This window comes from Myotis daubentonii, chromosome X (assembly GCF_963259705.1).
Source record: "Myotis daubentonii chromosome X, mMyoDau2.1, whole genome shotgun sequence".
NCBI classification, from domain to species: Eukaryota; Metazoa; Chordata; class Mammalia; order Chiroptera; family Vespertilionidae; genus Myotis; species Myotis daubentonii.
This window is the reverse complement of record NC_081861.1, coordinates 53592499-53610258: the sequence shown is the minus strand read 5'-3', so window position 1 is coordinate 53610258 and position 17760 is coordinate 53592499. Positions and strand designations below refer to the sequence as shown.

At 40.3% G+C, this 17760-nt stretch overlaps 1 protein-coding gene across 5 annotated transcripts in view; it reads left to right on the top strand.

The window, feature by feature from the left end:
* RNF128 (ring finger protein 128) overlaps positions 1-17760 on the top strand; it is a 148515-nt gene that overhangs the window by 116567 nt on the left and 14188 nt on the right. For 3 of the 5 annotated variants that reach the window (XM_059679942.1, XM_059679940.1, XM_059679941.1), the window contains exons 3-6: positions 650-721; positions 4764-4846; positions 6115-6211; positions 8629-8797. In XM_059679942.1, the coding sequence (XP_059535925.1) occupies positions 650-721; positions 4764-4846; positions 6115-6211; positions 8629-8797 (421 nt within the window). The remainder of the gene's footprint in view (positions 1-649; positions 722-4763; positions 4847-6114; positions 6212-8628; positions 8798-17760) is intronic. The other 2 variants (XR_009450741.1, XM_059679943.1) reach the window with 1 other exon arrangement.

Below are 17760 nucleotides of genomic sequence, written 5' to 3'. Positions count from 1 at the left end.
GCTTGTCTTTACATGCCCAGACTCCTCTAGGTATGTGCTCAGTAGGAAAAAAACAGGCCTACCACTCTCAGAAGCCACCCTCTTTACAAGGTAGTAGTGATTATAAACAGTAATTATTTTTCCTAATACTAAATAACACTGTAAGGGTTGGTAATATCCTTATTTTATAGATGTACAAACAAGCTCAAAGAATTAAATGAGTTGTTCAGGATTATTCATTTACTAAGTAACAAAGTCAGATTTTCATCTAGGTCCATTTAAATCCAAATCCTGTGTACTTTCTACCAAGTGAGAAATGATTTTTAAAGAAAGGAAAAGATCTACTTTAAGATTCTCTGAGCTTGAAAATAAGAATATTGCTTTGAAAATTCATAACATTTGAATTCATTTGGAATGGGGACACATAGCTTTTACTATTGTAGCCCAAAGATGCTGTTTAAGAATTTAGGGAAACATAATAAGTGAAAAGTTTCAGTAATTTAAAAAATCCTGCCCCGTATCAGATAAGACAATTATTATAATTAATTAAATTTTATATTTTTTAAAAATTTATCTTTTAAAATCTATTTAACTGAATAAATATTTTTAATTATAACTTTATCATTGTATTTTTAATAGTTTTTGTAATTCCTATTCTTTTTTATTACAGAGACAATTAAAGGCAGATGCTAAAAAAGCTATTGGAAGGCTTCAACTACGCACACTGAAACAAGGGGACAAGGTACATTTGTGACTTAAAATGCCTTTTGTTTTAAAGCAATGCTTAGCAAGCCATTGTTAAAGCTAAATGTTCTTCCAAAGTAGTATTTTCATTTGAATTTATAAATCTTAACTTTTAAAATTTATTCAATGTTGAAGATAGGCTGAATAATGACTCCCAAAGCTATCTAGGTTCTAGTCCCTGAACTTGTAAATGTTACTTTATATGGCAAAAAAGAAATTTTACATATGTGATTCAATTAAGGAAGGATCTTGAGATGGGGAGGTTATCCTGGATTATCCAGGTGGATCCTAAATATAATCACAGTATCATTGTTAGAGGGAGGAAGGGGCAGATTTGACTATGGTACATGGAAACAAGAGGTTGGGTGGTGACACAAGAAGGAGGCCATGAGTCAAGGAATGCAGACACCCTCTAGAATCTGGAAAAGGTAAGGAAAGGGATTCACCCCTGAAGTCTTCAGAAATAGCACAGCACTGCCAACACCTTGATTTTTTAAATTATGATTTCCAAGGCAATAAGAAAATAAATTTGTTATTTAAACCATAACGTAATAGTAAATTGTTTTAGCAACAATAAGAAACTAATACAATGCTTCAATATAGCTTTACTTAAATAATTAGGTTCAGGTTAAGACAGTTGAAAACTACCATTAATGTGTAAATTGTGTATCAAAAATATAGAACTTATTGAAATAAAAAAAATACCAATTCACTAAAATAAAAAATAAATAAATAAATTTTCTAGTAGCCACATTAAAAAGTTTTAAAAAGACAAATTAATTTTAATGCCTAGTATAATATATCTAAAATATAATCATTTCAACATGTAATCAATATATAATTATTAATGCAATATTTTACATTTATATTTTACTAAGTCTTCAACATCTAGTGTATATTTTATACTTATGGCACATTTCAGTTCAAATCAGTCACATTTCAGGCACATGTGGTAGTGGCTACTGAATTAGACAGCACAAGTTTGAAAAATAAGCACATTGGACTAATCATCTCTAGGGTTTTCTCTATGCCATGTCATGTTATGTTGCTTCTGCTGCTCTTCATTTTAAATCAGCTATAGTATAAAAGTGTATATGTGGCTTGTTGGTTGGTGAGATCAGAATGTTAGAGTGATAGCAACTATGGTCATAAGTTTAAGCTTAACAATCAGTAAGATCTGTGCCGATATGTAGATGTGGCTTTTAATGTTACACCAGTTGGTCATAAGTAGTATAGGGTATGTGGACAGAGTGGGTAGTTGTATAAATTTTCATAACATAGCTCAGCATGTTCTAGTACATGAAATGATAAACATAAAAATACCATTTATAATAGCACCAAAACCATTAAATACTTAGGTATAAATCTTACAAAATATGCATAAGATTTATATGCTGAAAACTGCAAAACATAAAAGAAAAAAGAAATCAAGGAAGACCTAAATAAATGTGCATGGGTCAGAATACTTACTGTTGTCAAAATATCAATCCCCCCCAAAAAAACTAATCTATTTATTCAATGTAGTTTCAATCAAAATCCTAGTTGGATCTTTTATAGAAATTGACAAGTTGATTCTAGGCTTATAAGGAAATCAAAAGAATTACAATAACCAAAGCAATTTTTGTAAAGAAGAACATTTGGATGACTCACATTACCTGATTTGCAGAATTATTTTTTTAAGATATTGTGGTATTGGAGAAAGGAGAGATCTTTATTTAAATCAATGGAATAGAAGAGAAAGGCCAGAAAGAGACCAGCATATATATGGTTAATTGATTTTGACAAAGGTAGAAAGGCAATTCAATGAAGAAAAATAGCCAATTGTTGTGTCTCTATATGCAATGATTGAATATCCATATGCAAAAGTGAACCTCAATCCATACTTTATACCCTTTGTGAAAATTAACTCAAAATGGATCACAGGCCTAAATACAAAAACCTAGAACTATGAAATTTTTAGAGGAAAACTTCAGAGAAAAATATCTTCATGGCTTGGGTTAGGCAAAAATTACTTAGATGTGATACCAAAAACATGCCCATTAAAGAAAAAAAATGAGAAATTTAACTCTGTCAAAATTAAGAATTTTTGCTCTTTGAAAGACACTGTTAAGAGAATGAAAAGACTGCCCTGACTGGTTTGGCTCAGTGGATAGAGTGTCGGCCTGCAGACTGAAGGGTTCCAGGTTCGATTCCGGTCAAGAGCATGTACCTTGGTTGCGGGCAAATCCCCAGTAGAGAGTGTGCAGGAAGCAGCTGAGTCGATGTTTCTAACTGTCTATCCCTGTCCTTCTCCCTTCCTCTCTGTAAAAAAATCAATAAAATATAATTTTTAAAAAAAGAGAATGAAAAGACAAGCAAAAGACTGGGAGAAAATATCTGCAAACCCCATATCTGATAAAGAGCTGTATCCAGAATCTATGAAGAACTCTCAAGACTCAACAGTAAAAAAAACAAGCAACCTAGTGAAAAATGGACAAAACAGACATATTACTACATGGATGGCAAAAAAGCACATAAAAGGATGCTCAACATCATTAGTCATTAGGGAAATGCAAATACAAACCACAATGCGATAACACAGCACATTCATTAGAATGGCTAAAACAAATACAATTGACAATACCAAGAGCTGGCCAAGATGTGGAAAAACTGGAACTCTCATGCATTTGCTGGTGAGAATGCAATGTACAGCCAGTTTGGAAAACAGTTTGGCGGTTCTTTACGTAGTCAAATATACACTTTGCAAACAACACAGCAATCTCACTACTAAATATTTACCCTAGAGGGGAAAAAATGTGTTCACATAAAAACTTGTACACAATTGTTCAGCTTTATTAATAATTACCAACAATGGGAAAGAACCCAAATGTCCTTTAATTGGTGAATGGATAAATAACTGTGGTACATTGATATCCCAGAATACTGGTTAGCAATATAAAGGGAGGGGACCCTACCAATACACACAATATGAATGACTCTCAAATGCATTATGTTAACTGAAAGAAGTCAGACTCAAATGCAGGAGTCCATTTACTAGTATATGAAATTCTAGAAAAGCCAAAAGTATAGAAACTGAAAACAGATCAGTGGTTGCCAGAGGGTGGGGATAAAAGGAGAGGTAACTACAAAGGGGTACAGAGGAATTTGTTGAGGTAATAAAACTATTTTATATTTTGATTGTGGTGGTGATTAAGTGGCACGTTTGTCTAAACTTGCAAAACTGCATACTAAAAAGAGTGAATTTTACTGTATGTGAATTATATCTTAATTTTCTTTAAATTGCCCTAGCCGGTTTGGCTCAGTGGATAGAGTGTGGGCCTGCAGACCAAAGGGTTGCAGGTTTGATTCCAGTTAAGGGCCGGTACCTCAGTTGCAGGCTCCTCTCTGGCCCGGGCCCTGGTCAGGGCTCATGCAGGAGACAACCAATTGATTTGTTTCTCTCACATCGATATTTCTCTCTGTCTTTCTCGCTTCCATTCTCTTAAAAAAAATCAATGGAAAAATATTCTAGGGTGAGGATTAAAAAATAGTAATAATAATAAATAAATGGGACAACATAGCTAAAGAATTGTACAAATGGCATTTTGTAAATTAAATCTAGGAAAGGGGTTTAAATAAGTGCTCCATGTTTTTCTTTGTGCTATTCCCCTTTTAGATAACTTTATTCTTTTACATTTTTAAGTCTAAATAATTTTATTTTAAATTGCAAATATGTAATGCAGTGTAGTCAACTGTAGTCACCACGTTTTAATTAGATCCTCAGACCTTATAGCTGAAAGTTTGTACCCTTTTACCAACTTCTGCCAATTTCCTCCACCTCCAGTCCCTGGCAACCACGTTTCTACTCTCTGTTTCTAAAAGTTTGACATTTCAAAGTGTAAATAATTTTAAATTGCATATTAAACATAGTCATTTAGTGATATGATGTTCTTCTTTCTATAGGAATTTATACAATTTAAGACATGTATATTCTGATCTTGTTCTGTAGTTTAATGTATTGTTTCTTATCCATTAGAGTAACAATAACTATTTGCTCATAGGAAATTGGTCCTGATGGAGATAGTTGTGCTGTGTGTATTGAACTGTATAAACCAAATGATTTAGTGCGCATCTTAACCTGCAAGTAAGTTTGATTTTCATTTATATCATCAATAAGAATAGCTGATGTACAAAAATGATTGTAATGGGGGATACTATTTTGAATATTTCCAAGTTTATGTAAATAAAGTATTCATTTATTTATTTATTAAATTTTGTTTTATTGCTTAAAGTATTACAAAGGGTATTACATATGTCTCCTTTCCGCCCCCCTTGACCTTCCCCGGGCCTCCCCTACCCCCTAAAGTATTTATTTTGTTATTTTCATTTAAATATAGGAGAATGCTTTATTTTTAATAATATTGAAATTGATATATGGCTAATTATATAAAGTGTCCATAATTTGATAAAATTTGTAAACGAGTTTCATATAAAACTGAGAACCTAGTCAGCACCACAGTTATACTGTATATATACGAGGTTATTTAAATTCATGCTAGCAATTCTATTAAGGAAAAAAACATAACATCAACTTATTAGTGCCTATTTGGAAGAATTCATCCTTTTGTGGGTTTTTTTATTTATTATCTCTCTCCTGAAAGTTGTTCTTAACACTCTTTCTTTTAGCTACTAAAAAGTGGTGCCCTAAGCATGTATAATATTGCCTAAAGAATCAGCACTATGTTGTATATTCAATACTGTATTGTACTGTATTATTGGGAATGACCAACCGTACCATTTTACAGTTAGGGAATGACAAGATAATTAAGATCTGAAATACTGAACAAAGTCTTAGGACAGCAGTGTCTTAGTCATTTTTTGAGTAATGAGTATTGAAACTATATCTTTTGAAGCTAGAATAATAGGGCTTTTATATTAAAAAATACTATTTTATGAAATTTCCAAATTTTGCTTCTATGGCTCCTTCTTGGTATTTATGCTGTAATACAGCTATTTTCAACCCATAGGCCACAAGAATTTTTAAAACATGCAATACCTGACTACTCAGTTAGGGGCACTGATCTCTTTTCCCTTAAATTGTCAAATAAAAAATGATAATTGCCAACACAATAGCTGTCTGGTATGAATGAATCAAAATTATACCTAGTTTTTTATCAGATTGGTAAAAAAAATCATATATTTTTTGGTGTGCCACAGAGTTTGAGTAACTAGTTTATGTGTGCCATGAGATGAAAAAGGTTGAAAATTGCTGCTTGTAATAGTGTGTTTAAAAGAGAAAAAACAAACATCTGTTAAAAGACTAAGTGAAATTACAGGGTAACCTATTAGTACATTAGGCAAAGTGTTGTTGCTATTTCACAACTGATAAATTATTTTTTTTTCCTTCATTAGCCATATTTTCCATAAGACATGTGTTGATCCATGGCTGTTAGAACATAGGACTTGCCCCATGTGCAAATGTGATATACTCAAAGCTTTGGGAATTGAGGTAAACATTACTAAACTCGATATGAAGGAACTCAAGCAATGCATTATTTATGTATCTGGGCTTCAGGAGAATAACATCCTTATTTTTTAGCTATTTAATGTGCTAGACTTACAGTGTATACCAAAAATTGAACCTATTTATATCATAATGACAGTAAGGTGCCATATTGAACTACCTCCATTTTCTGTCTTTCCCCCTTTTCTCAAATGTACTTATTTTTTGGTCAGAATTTGAAGTAATGTTCTTATAAACTATCAACTGGCTTGTAGTACCCCTCTCTCATTTTTACTGTCTTACTATTCCATGGCAACCAAACTTGTAGATAAATGAGCTTCTATAGTTTCAGAAAGTATAAGTAATCCTATCTAATAAAGAGTAATATGCAAATTGACCGTCACTCCAACACAAGATGGCTGCCCCCATGTGGTCAAAGATGGCTGCCCCATGTGGACACAAGATGGCCACCACAAGATAGCCTGCAAGGGAGGGCAGTTGTGGGCCAGCAGGTCAGCAGGGGAGGGCAGATAGGGGTGACCAGGCCTGCAGGGGAGAGCAGTTGTGGGCCATCAGGCCAGCAGGGGAGGGCAGTTAGGGTCGACCAGGCTGGCAATGGGAGGGCAGTTGGGGGCGACCAGGCCTGCAGGGGAGGGCAGTTGGGGGCAATTGACCAGCAAGGGAGCAGTTAGGCATCTATCACGCTGGCAGGGGAGTGGTTAGGGGGTGATCAGGCTGGCAGGGGAGTGGCTAGGGCAGCTGTGGGCAAACTACGGCCCCTTTTGAAATGAATAAAACTAAAAAAAAAAAGACCGTACCCTTTTATGTAATGATGCTTACTTTGAATTTATATTAGTTCACACAAACACTCCATCCATGCTTTTGTTCCGGCCCTCCGGTCCAGTTTAAGAACCCATTGTGGCCCTCGAGTCAAAAAGTTTGCCCACCCCTGGGCTAGGGGGTGATCAGGCTGGCAGGCATCAGGCAGGCAGGCAGGTGAGCAGTTGGGAGCCAGCAGTCCTGAATTGTGAAAGGATCCCAGATTGGAGAGGGTGCAGGCTGGGCTGAGGGACACACACCCCCGTGCACGTATTTCATGCACCGGACCTCTAGTAAATTATAATTATACTAGAAGCCCAGCATGCGAAATCACATGGCCCTGCCCATCCTTGCACTCCTTGCTGGGCCCACCTTGCCACGCCCACCCATCTGCTACCCCACCCGCCCCCCCCACCTGCCAGCCTTGCTGTGATTGGAGCCTGTGGGCCATGCTGCGTGAGCCAAAATCATGCGAGATCCCAGACCCACCGAACAAGGCAGGATCCCAGACCCCAGACATGCTGTGTGAGGTGGGACCCCAAATCCCAGACCTGCCACGTGAAGTGGGACCCCAGATCCCAGACCCGCCACACAAAGTGGGACCCAGACCTGTTGCACATGGCAGGACCCCAGATCCATTGTGCCAGCAGGACCCATCAATGCACCTCCTGGTGACCGGTTATTTGGTCGTTACGGCATTAAAACCACAGGCTTTTTATATATATAGATTTGGTAAATGAAAAAAACTACCTCTTCCACAGTACACACAACAAAAAGTCAAACTCAACAAAATCTTCCTGATTGGAGGAGATATAGAATACAGTAATTCTCAATTCCCTTAAGAACAGCATAATATTTTTAAAAAATATATTTTATTGATTTTTTACGGAGAGGAAGAGAGAGGGATAGAGAGTTAGAAACATCGATGAGAGAGAAACATCGATCAGCTGCCTCCTGCACACTCCCTACTGGGGATGTGCCTGCAACCAAGGTACATGCCCTTGACCGGAATCGAACCTAGGACCCTTCAGTCCGCAGGCCGATGCTCTATCCACTGAGCCAAACCGGTTAGGGCGCATTTATTTTTATTGCCTACCTTGTACCAGGCATTGTATTATGAAGTACTGGGATCACCCAGATGAATATGTCAGGTGTGATGAAAATCTCCTTGTAAAATCTTTTGCCCATCAATGGACCCAATTACTCCAACTGCTCTGGCTGAAACCAGCAAGAGATTTTTTGTGATTATTAAAAGGCATTATATGTTTAAAAGGTTAAAAGCATTTCTGTAGCCCAGCCAGCATGACTCAGTAGTTGAGTGTCGACCTATGAACCAGGAGGTCAAGGTTCAATTCCAGGTCAGGGCATATGCCTGGGTTGTGGGCTCGATCCCTAGTATGGGGTGTGCAGGAGTCAGCCAATTAATGATTATCTCTCATCATTGATGTTTCTCTCTCCCGCTTCATTCCTCTCTGAAATCAATAAAAATATATTTAAAAGAAAAACCATTGATGTAATAAGTCACCTATGAATACACTTTGTATGATATGTCAAAGAAGAGCATGTGCTCTGAGACTTTTAATTTGTTCAAATGTTTTCCAAAGGTGGATATTGAAGATGGATCAGTGTCTTTACAAGTCCCTGTATCCAATGAAACTTCTAATAGTGCCTCTCCTCATGAAGAAGATAATCGCAGTGAGACTGCATCATCTGGATATGCTTCAGTTCAGGGAGCAGATGAACCGCCTTTGGAGGAACATGTGCAGTCAGCAAGTAAGCACCATGCTGAGGGTCAAGTGCCCCACAAATGATACCTTGTGGTTCTTAGCACTTGTTCCATTCGTCCATTAATACATTTCAGATTTTTTTCTATGAACAACAATGCAATGCAGGATGAATCCCTTCCTTAGCTTAATATACATATATTCAAATGAACCTGAAGCAAATGACATACCTCAGGAGTGGGAATTACAGAAGAAAAAGATTTATTGGAAAGTTTCTTTCTGATGCATTTAAGTGTTGGCTTGTTAATTTACAGAGGCTAGGGCAAAACTTTAAATTTTATAAGCCATTGTTTATTGCAGACCAATCAGCAATTTAAAAAGTTCTTAAATGATAAAAATAGAATTCAATTTACAAAAGCTTGATTTATATACAAGTTCTCAAGAACCCATCTTTTGCACAGATTGAAACTTTGCTTAAGAATAGTATGTGCTGCCACCTGTTGATTATTTACAATGAAATGAACAAACCTTGGAAACTAAAATTGAATACAATAGTGCCCTCTTATCCCGGTTTTTGCTTTCCAAGGTTTAAATTGCCTACAGTCAACCACAGTCTGAAAATATTAAATGGAAAATTCTAGAAATAAGCAATTCATAAGTTTTACACTGTGTGCTGTTCTAAGTAGTGTGATGAAATCTAAGCTCCATGCAAGTTAGTCACTTAGTAGCCACTTCAGTTATCAGTCAACTGTCCCTGTATTGCAGTGCTTGTGTTCAACCACTCCTTATAATAGCCTAATGCTATGTCACAATACCTATGTCATTCACCTCACTTCATCTGAACACATAGCATTGTATCATCTCACATAATTGCAAGAAGGGTGAGTAGTGTACAATAAGATATTTTAAGAAAGCACATTCATTTGACTTTTATTACAGTATATTGTTATAATTGTTCTATATTATTCTTAATTTGTTAATCTTTTTCTGTGCCTAATTTATAAATTAAACTTTATTGTATGTATACATGCATAAGAAAAAACATAATATATATAAAATTCTGAACTATCTGCAATTTCAGGCATCCACTGGGAGGTCTTAGAACATATTAACTGTGGACAAGGGGAAGCTACTGTACATTATTTTGAAAATTCATGTGGATCAGTATTGCAGCTTAGTAATACCATAGTAGTAAAGAAATTTTAGGGAATTCAGTGACTTTTTTTTTCTTAGAAAACCTCTATACCAGTGGTTCTCAACCTTCTGGCCCTTTAAATACAGTTCCTCATGTTGTGGCCCAACCATAAAATTATTTTCATTGCTACTTCATAACTGTAATGTTGCTACTGTTATGAATCGTAATGTAAATATCTGATATGAAGGATGATCTTAGGCGACTCCTGTGAAAGGGTCATTCGACCACCAAAGGGGTTGCGACCCACAGGTTGAGAACCGCTGCTCTATATAAAATATTTTCCCTGATTTTTTTTTTTTTTTAAATATATTTTATTGATTTTTTACAGAGAGGAAGGGAGAGAGATAGAGAGTTAGAAACATCGATGAGAGAGAAACATCGATCAGCTGCCTCCTGCACATCTCCCACTGGGGATGTGCCCGCAACCCAGGTACATGCCCCCGACCGGAATCGAACCTGGGACCCCTCAGTCCGCAAGCCGACGCTCTATCCACTGAGCCAAACCGGTTTTGGCTTTTCCCTGATTTTAACTTCCAACTTTTTCATGGTTTTTGATGGTTTGAAATTTTTTTATTTTTTTTGAAATGTTTTTCCTTAATCCATCTATCTACACTAATAAAAGAGAAAAATGGTAATTGGCATACGGCGCTACCCTTTTCATTGGCTAATCAGGGCTATATGCAAATTAACTGCCAACTAAGATGGCAGTTAACTGCCAACAAAGATGGCGGCTAATTTGCATATGTAGGCACAATGCAGGGAGGCAAAAGGGAAAGCAAGAAGAAGCCCCCTGCCACTGACAGTGATCGGAAACCCAGGGGGGAGCTAAGAGGTGGGGGGCAGGGCAAAGGCGGCCCTGGGGCCGCCTTTGCCCTGGCCCCCAGCCATGATCGGAGAATCAGGTGCCTTTGCCGCCCTGGCCAGTGATAGCAGGAAGTAGGGGTGGATCCAGCGATGGGAGCTGGGCACGGTCGAAGCTGGCAGTCCCGGGAGCTAGGGGTCCCTTGCCTGGGCCTAAAGTGGAGCCCACGATCGCGGGGCCGCTGCAGCTGCGGGTCCCCACTGCCCGGGCCGGATGCCTAGGCCAGAGGCGTTAGGCCTGGGCAGGGGCAGAGCAGGAGATCGCGGGGAGCTGGGGATCCCCTGCCCAGGCCTGACGCCTCTGCCGAAGGCCTCAGGCCTGCTCAAGGGGCCAATCCTGTGATTGGTGATCAGAGGGTGATGAGGGTCAACTCCTCTGGCCGAGGCATCAGGCCTGGGCGGGGGGCTGGGGGTCCCCCACCTAGGCCTGATGCCTGGGCCAGAGGCATCAGGCCTGGGTGGGGGGTGGAGCCGGGGGTTGGAGGGATATGATGGTCCCCTTGCCCAGGCCTGAAGCCTGGGTCAGAGGCATCAGGCTTTGGCGGGGGTGGAGCAAGCGATCAGAGGGAGATGGGGGTCCCCTGCCCAGGCATGATTCCTGGGCCAGAGGCCTCAGGCCTGGGCGGGGGACAGAGCCAGTGATCGAGGGGAGATGGGGGTCCCCTGTCCAAGCCTGACACCTCTGGCGGAGGCGTAAGGCCTGGGCAAGGGGCTGATCAGGCGATCGGAGGGGTCTGGGGGTCCCCTGCCCAGGCCTGACGCCTGGGCCAGAAGCATCAGGCCTGGGCTGGGGGCAGAACCAGTGATGGGGGGAAATGAGGGTCCCCTGCCCAGGCCTGACGCCTCTGTCAGAGGCGTCAGGCCTGGGCAAGTGGCCGATCCTGCGATTGGAGGGTGATGGGGGTCAACGCCAGAGGGCTCCCAGTATGTGAGAGGGGGTAGGCTGGGCTGAGGGACACTCCCCCCGCCCCCACACACCCAGTGCACGAAAAGCCTAAGTGTCTGTTGCAACCAAACAGGCTGCATGGGGCGACCAAGACGGCAGGGGGTTTAGTGAGGGAAAACCAAATGACTGAGCAGCAGGCTGCAAAGATGGTGGTCCCACAGCCAATAGGAGGGAATATGCTAATTGACTGCCCCACCCTCAAAGATGGCGGTGCCCATAGCCACAAGATGGAGGTGCCCAGTCCCCTCAATCCTGCAGGGGCAGCAGGCGTGTGGCAAGGCCAGGCCTGCACCCAGGTGGGCCCAGCCATTCCGAACGCCTGCCTCTAGAGTCCCCCAGTCCTCTCAGCTCCCCAGCCCCCCAGGGCCACCTGAGGCACAGGCAAGCCTCAGATGTCAGCTTCCCAGCTGCTCAGGGCCCCCTGAGGCACAGGTAACCAGGGCCGGCCAAAGCTTGCGCTGGCAGCAGTGGCAGCAGCAGAGGTGTGATGGGGCATCACCTTCCCCTGATCGCCAGGTCGCCTCCCGCCCCTGAGGGCTGCTGGACTGTGAGAGGGGACAGGCCGGGCTGAGGGACCCCCCTCCAGTGCATGAATTTTCATACACTGGGCCTCTAGTATATATATAATATTCTAATCAGTCCTAATGGTGCCCCAGTCTCAACAGAGCTGGTGGGCAGAGATGGGGGTGGGGACTTCCGCTCCCACCACAGGCACTCACAGGCTTGCCCAGCGGTAACTTCAGGCTACCTCAGAGATGGAGGCCACTCCCGATGGAGGCACACACAGGCAGAAGCTGGTGGGTGGGGACAGGGGTGGTGACTTCTGCCCCCAGCGGAGGCACACGCAGGCTTGCCCAGCGCTAACATCACGTTGCCTGTGTGCATCCCTGCCCAGCACTGAGGTGAAGCTGCTTTTCAGAATATAACTTCAGCCATCAAAGACCACCCCAAATGTTTTTTCTTGGATGATCCAGGTGGTAGTGGAAAAACATATCTTTATAAAGTTTTAATACATTATATTAGAGGTCATGGTGGTACTGTTTTACCCACAGCGTCTACAGGAATTGCTGCAAATTTACTTCTCCATGGAAGAACCTTTCATTCCCAATATAAATTACCGATTCCATTACATGAAACTTCAATTTCTAGACTTGATAAAGAGCGAAGTTGCTAAAACCATTAAAAAGGCCAAACTTCTCATTATTGATTAGTGCACCATGGAATCCAGGCATGCTATAAATGCCATAGACAGATTACTAAGAAAAATTATGAATTTGAATGTTGCATTTTGTGGGAAAGTTCTCCTTCTCAGAGGGGATTTTCGATAATGTCTCAGTATTGTGCTGCATACTATGCGATCGGCCATAGTGCAAACGAGTTGAAAGTACTGGAATGTTTGGGGATGTTTCAGAAAGTTGTCTCTTACAACAAATATGAGATCAGAGGATTTTGCTTATAGTGAATGGTTAATAAAACTTGAAGATGGCAAACTTGATAGCAGTTTTCATTTAGGAATGGATATTATTGAAATCCCCTGTGAAATGATTTGTACTGGATCTATTATTGAAGCTACCTTTGGAAATAGTATATCAATAAATAATATTAAAAATATATCTAAACATGCAATTCTTTGTCCAAAAAAATGAGCACATTCAAAAATTAAATGAAGAAATTTTGGATATACCCAATGGAGATTTTCACACATATTTGAGTGATAATTCCATTGATTCAACAGATGATGCTGAAAAGTAAAATTTTACCATCGAATTTCTTAATAGTATTACTCCTTCAGGAATGTCGTGTCATAAATTAAAATTGAAAGTGGGTGCAATCATCATGCTACTGAGAAATCTTAATGGTAAATGGGGTATTTGTAATGGTACTAGATTTATTATGAAAAGATTGCGACCTAACATTATCAAAGCTGAAGTATTAACAGAATCTGCAGAGGGAGAGGTTGTTCTGATTCCAAGAATTGATTTGTCCCCATCTGACATTGGCCTCCCATTTAAATTAATTCGACAACAGTTTCCCATGATGCCAGCATTTGTGATGACTATTAATAAATCACAAGGACAAACTCTAGACAGAGTAAGAATATTCCTACCGGAACCCGTTTTTGAATATGGTCAGTTATATGCTGCTTTCTCTCAAGTTCGAACAGCATGTGATGTTAAAGTTGTAAATACTTCATCACAAGGGAAATTAGTCAAACAAACTGAAAGTGTTTTCACTCTTAATGTGGTATATAGGGAGATATAGGGGCGGGGGACTTATTCTAATAAGTTTAATCACTTTATCAGTCATTGTTTGCATCACTGTTGTCTTCATATGTTTTTGTTTTTATATCATGTCTTTTTTGTTGTATCATTTTGTTATTGTTTATTTATTAATAAGCTTATATATTATTTCATATACATTTTACTAATTTCCTTTCATCTCTGACACTTCTATTATAGAGAAAGGGCAAATAGTAATATTAAAATATTTCCTCTAGCCCTGACTGGTTTGACTCAGTGGATAGAGCATCAGCCTGCGAACTGAAAGGTCCCAGGTTTGATTCCAGTCAAGGGCATGTACCTTGGTTGTGGGCATATCCCCAGTTGGGGGTGTGCAGGAGGCATCTGATCAATGTTTCTCTCTCATTGATGTTTCTAACTCTCTATTCCTCTTCCTTCCTCTCTGTAAAAAAATCAATAAAATATATTAAAAAAATAAAAAATAAAATATTTCCTCTAATGAATTCCCTTTTAATGTGCACGAATTTCATGCACCGGGCCACTAGTCTATAATGAAAGGGTAATATGCTAATTAGACCAGACATCTTCCGGATTTCATTCTGGACATCCTTCCAGACAAAGCTGGGCGGAGAGAAGCCAGTCTGTGTCCCAGGTGCCTACGGGCAGCCAGAGCGAAGCCAGTACCCGCAGCTGGGGAAGAAAGGTTTAATTTTTATTTTTTATGAGAATTATTTTTTTATTAAATCTTTATTGTTCAGATTATTACAGTTGTTACTCTTTTTTCCTCCCATAGCTCCCCTCCAGCCGGTTCGCACCATACCCTCTGCCCTTACTCCCCCCCCCACTGTCCTCATCCATAGGTGTACAATTTTTGTCCAGTCTCTTCTCGCACCCCCCACACCACTTTCCCCCCAAGAATTGTCAATCCACTCCCTTTCTATGCCCCTGATTCTATTATATTCACCAGTTTATTCTGTTCATCAGATTTTTTATTCACTTGATTTTTAGATTCACTTGTCGATAGATGTGTATTTGTTCTTCATAATTTTTATCTTTACCTTTTTCTTCTTCTTCCTCTTCTGAAAGAATACCTTTCAGCATTTCATCTAATACTGGTTTGGTGGTGATGAACTCCTTTAGCTTTTTCTTATCTGTGAAGCTCTTTATCTGACCTTCAATTCTGAATGACAACTTTGCTGGGTAAAGTAATCTTGGTTGTAGGTTCTTGCTATTCATCACTTTGAATATTTCTTGCCACTCCCTTCTGGCCTGCAAAGTTTCTGTTGAGAAATCAGCTGACAGTAGTATGAGTACTCCCTTGTAGGTAACTAACTGTTTTTCTCTTGCTGCTTTTAAGATTCTCTCTTTGTCTTTTGCTCTTGGCATTTTAATTATGATGTGTCTTGGTGTGGTCCTCTTTGGATTCCTTTTGTTTGGGGTTCTCTGTGCTTCCTGGACTTGTAAATCTATTTCGTTCACCAGGTAGGGGAAGTTTTCTGTCATTATTTCTTCAAATAGGTTTTCAATATCTTGCTCTCTCTCTTTTCTTCTGGCACCCGCATACTTCGGGTGTTGGTACACTGGAAGTTGTCCCAGGGGCTCCTTACACTATCTTCATAGTTTTGGATTCTTTTTACTTTTTTCTTTTCCGGTTGGGTGATTTTTGCTTCTTCGTATTTCAAATCTTTGACTTGATTCTTGGAATCCTCTAGTCTGCTGTTGGATCTCTGTATAATATTCTTTATTTCAGTCAGTGTATGCTTAATTTCTAGTTGGTCCTCTTTCATATCCTCGAGGGTCTCACTAGATTTATTGAGGTTCTCACTAAATTTACCAGCAGTTTCTGGAAAATTCTTGAAAAACCTTATAACCATGGTTTTGTACTCTATATCCAGTAGTTTGCTTTCCTCCATTTCTGTCATTTTGACCTGTTTCTTTGTCTCCACATTTTTTATGCTTCCCTGTGTTGATAGAGTGGCTTTCTTTGCTAGGTGTTCTATAGGGCCCAGTGGCTCAGCCTCCCCAATTACCTGAGGTGGACACTCTTGGTGCACCCCTTTGTGGGCTTTGTGCACAGTCTTGTTGTAGTTAAGCCTTGATTGTTGTTGGTATCACTGCTATGAATTGACCTCCAGGCCAATTGTCTGTGAGAATCAGCTGTGTCTACAGTGGGAGAACTTCTGTGCTGGAGACACCCTTATGGGGCAAGACTTGCTTCAGTGGGGCTTTGGTACTCACTGAGTCTACCCCCTGAGTGTGTCCCTTATGGACCTAAGGAGTTGTAATCTGGATGGTCTCATTCTGACCACTGGGTACACTGGCTCTTGGATCTCTAAGGAAGTGCTAATTTAGCCTCTGTCTGAGCCTACCCAGCAGGAGCTATGGAGAGATCTGCAGATTCCTCTTCTCTGTTTGGTGTTTGGAGGTGCCCAGATGAGGCCCAGCTCTGAAGCAATGCAAGCTGCTGTGGGGCCTTGGCCCTTCTTTTGGATGTTCTGGGTCTCTCTGAAGCAGCTGCAGTTTGTTAGGTAATTTTAGATTGCAAATGGCCAGGCCATTCATATGCAAAAGCCTCTTCACATAGCTTGGGTGGGGCGGGGTCTCAGGGAATCAACAGGGTGGAGCAAACAGCTATGGCTGATCCTCAGCCCTGCCCTAAGAGGTGCCGGGTCTCAGTGTCTCTCGGTAATCACTGCAAGCACCTCTGAGAGAAAGCTGCCCTCGTGTTCCACCTAATTCGAGACAGTCCAGTTTCTCCCCGTATGAGTCTGAGTCCCCAGAGACTCGCCCAGAACTGGAGTTCAGAGCAGTCAGAAGCTTGTGTCTCCCTCCTGATTGAAAAAGACAACCATGTCCTCAGTTGCTAGCCCTTTCCACGTGTGCCTCTGTACATCTGCACTTTACTTCTGCACCTCCTCTGAGTCTCAATGTGCTTTTCTCTTTCCTTCTAGTTGTAGAATTTCTGCTCAGCCAGCCTTCCTGTGGTTCTGGATGATGTCCATCTTGTCATTTAGTTGTAGTTTTGAAGTGGTTGTGCGAGGCAGCAATTTCAGGTGTTTACCTATGCTGCCATCTTGATTTCTCCAGGAAGGTTTACTCTTGCAAGAATTTTCATGCATTGGGCCTCTAGTTTAGAGATAAACAAATTCTGGCATAGAGGTAGAAGAAAACCTAAATGTCAAGATGACTTGTGAAATGTCAAATGTCAGCTTCCTATGACATAAACCAGGGGTCCTCAAACTTTTTAAACAGGGGGCCAATTCACTGTCCCTCAGATCATTGGAGGGCCAGACTATAGTTTTTTAAAAAAACTATGAACAAATTCCTATGCACACTGCACATATCTTATTTTGAAGTAAAAAAAATAAAACAGGAACAAATACAATGTTTGTATTTGCATGTGGCCCACGGGCCGTAGTTAGAGGACCCCTGACATAAGCCTTTGTCCTCTGTAGGCTTATCAGTGCCATAGATACCATTTCTGAAGATCTCAGGAGGTATATTATATAAATGCAAACCTTTTATTGTATGTAATCTAATCTTCAGACATATCCTAGAGTATAACGTCATCATAATAATCTTAATAATCTCTGGATTAATCAGCCTATAACAGTAAATCATTATATATTTGCCCCAGATGAGATTATGAGATTTTGTCCGCATAGCTATGTGGTAATAGAATTCAGGGAAGATAAAGAGAGTGTACAAGATAACTCAGTTTATTGCTAGACTTGTTTTATAAAGTCCCAACCTTTTTTTGTGCTCTGTTC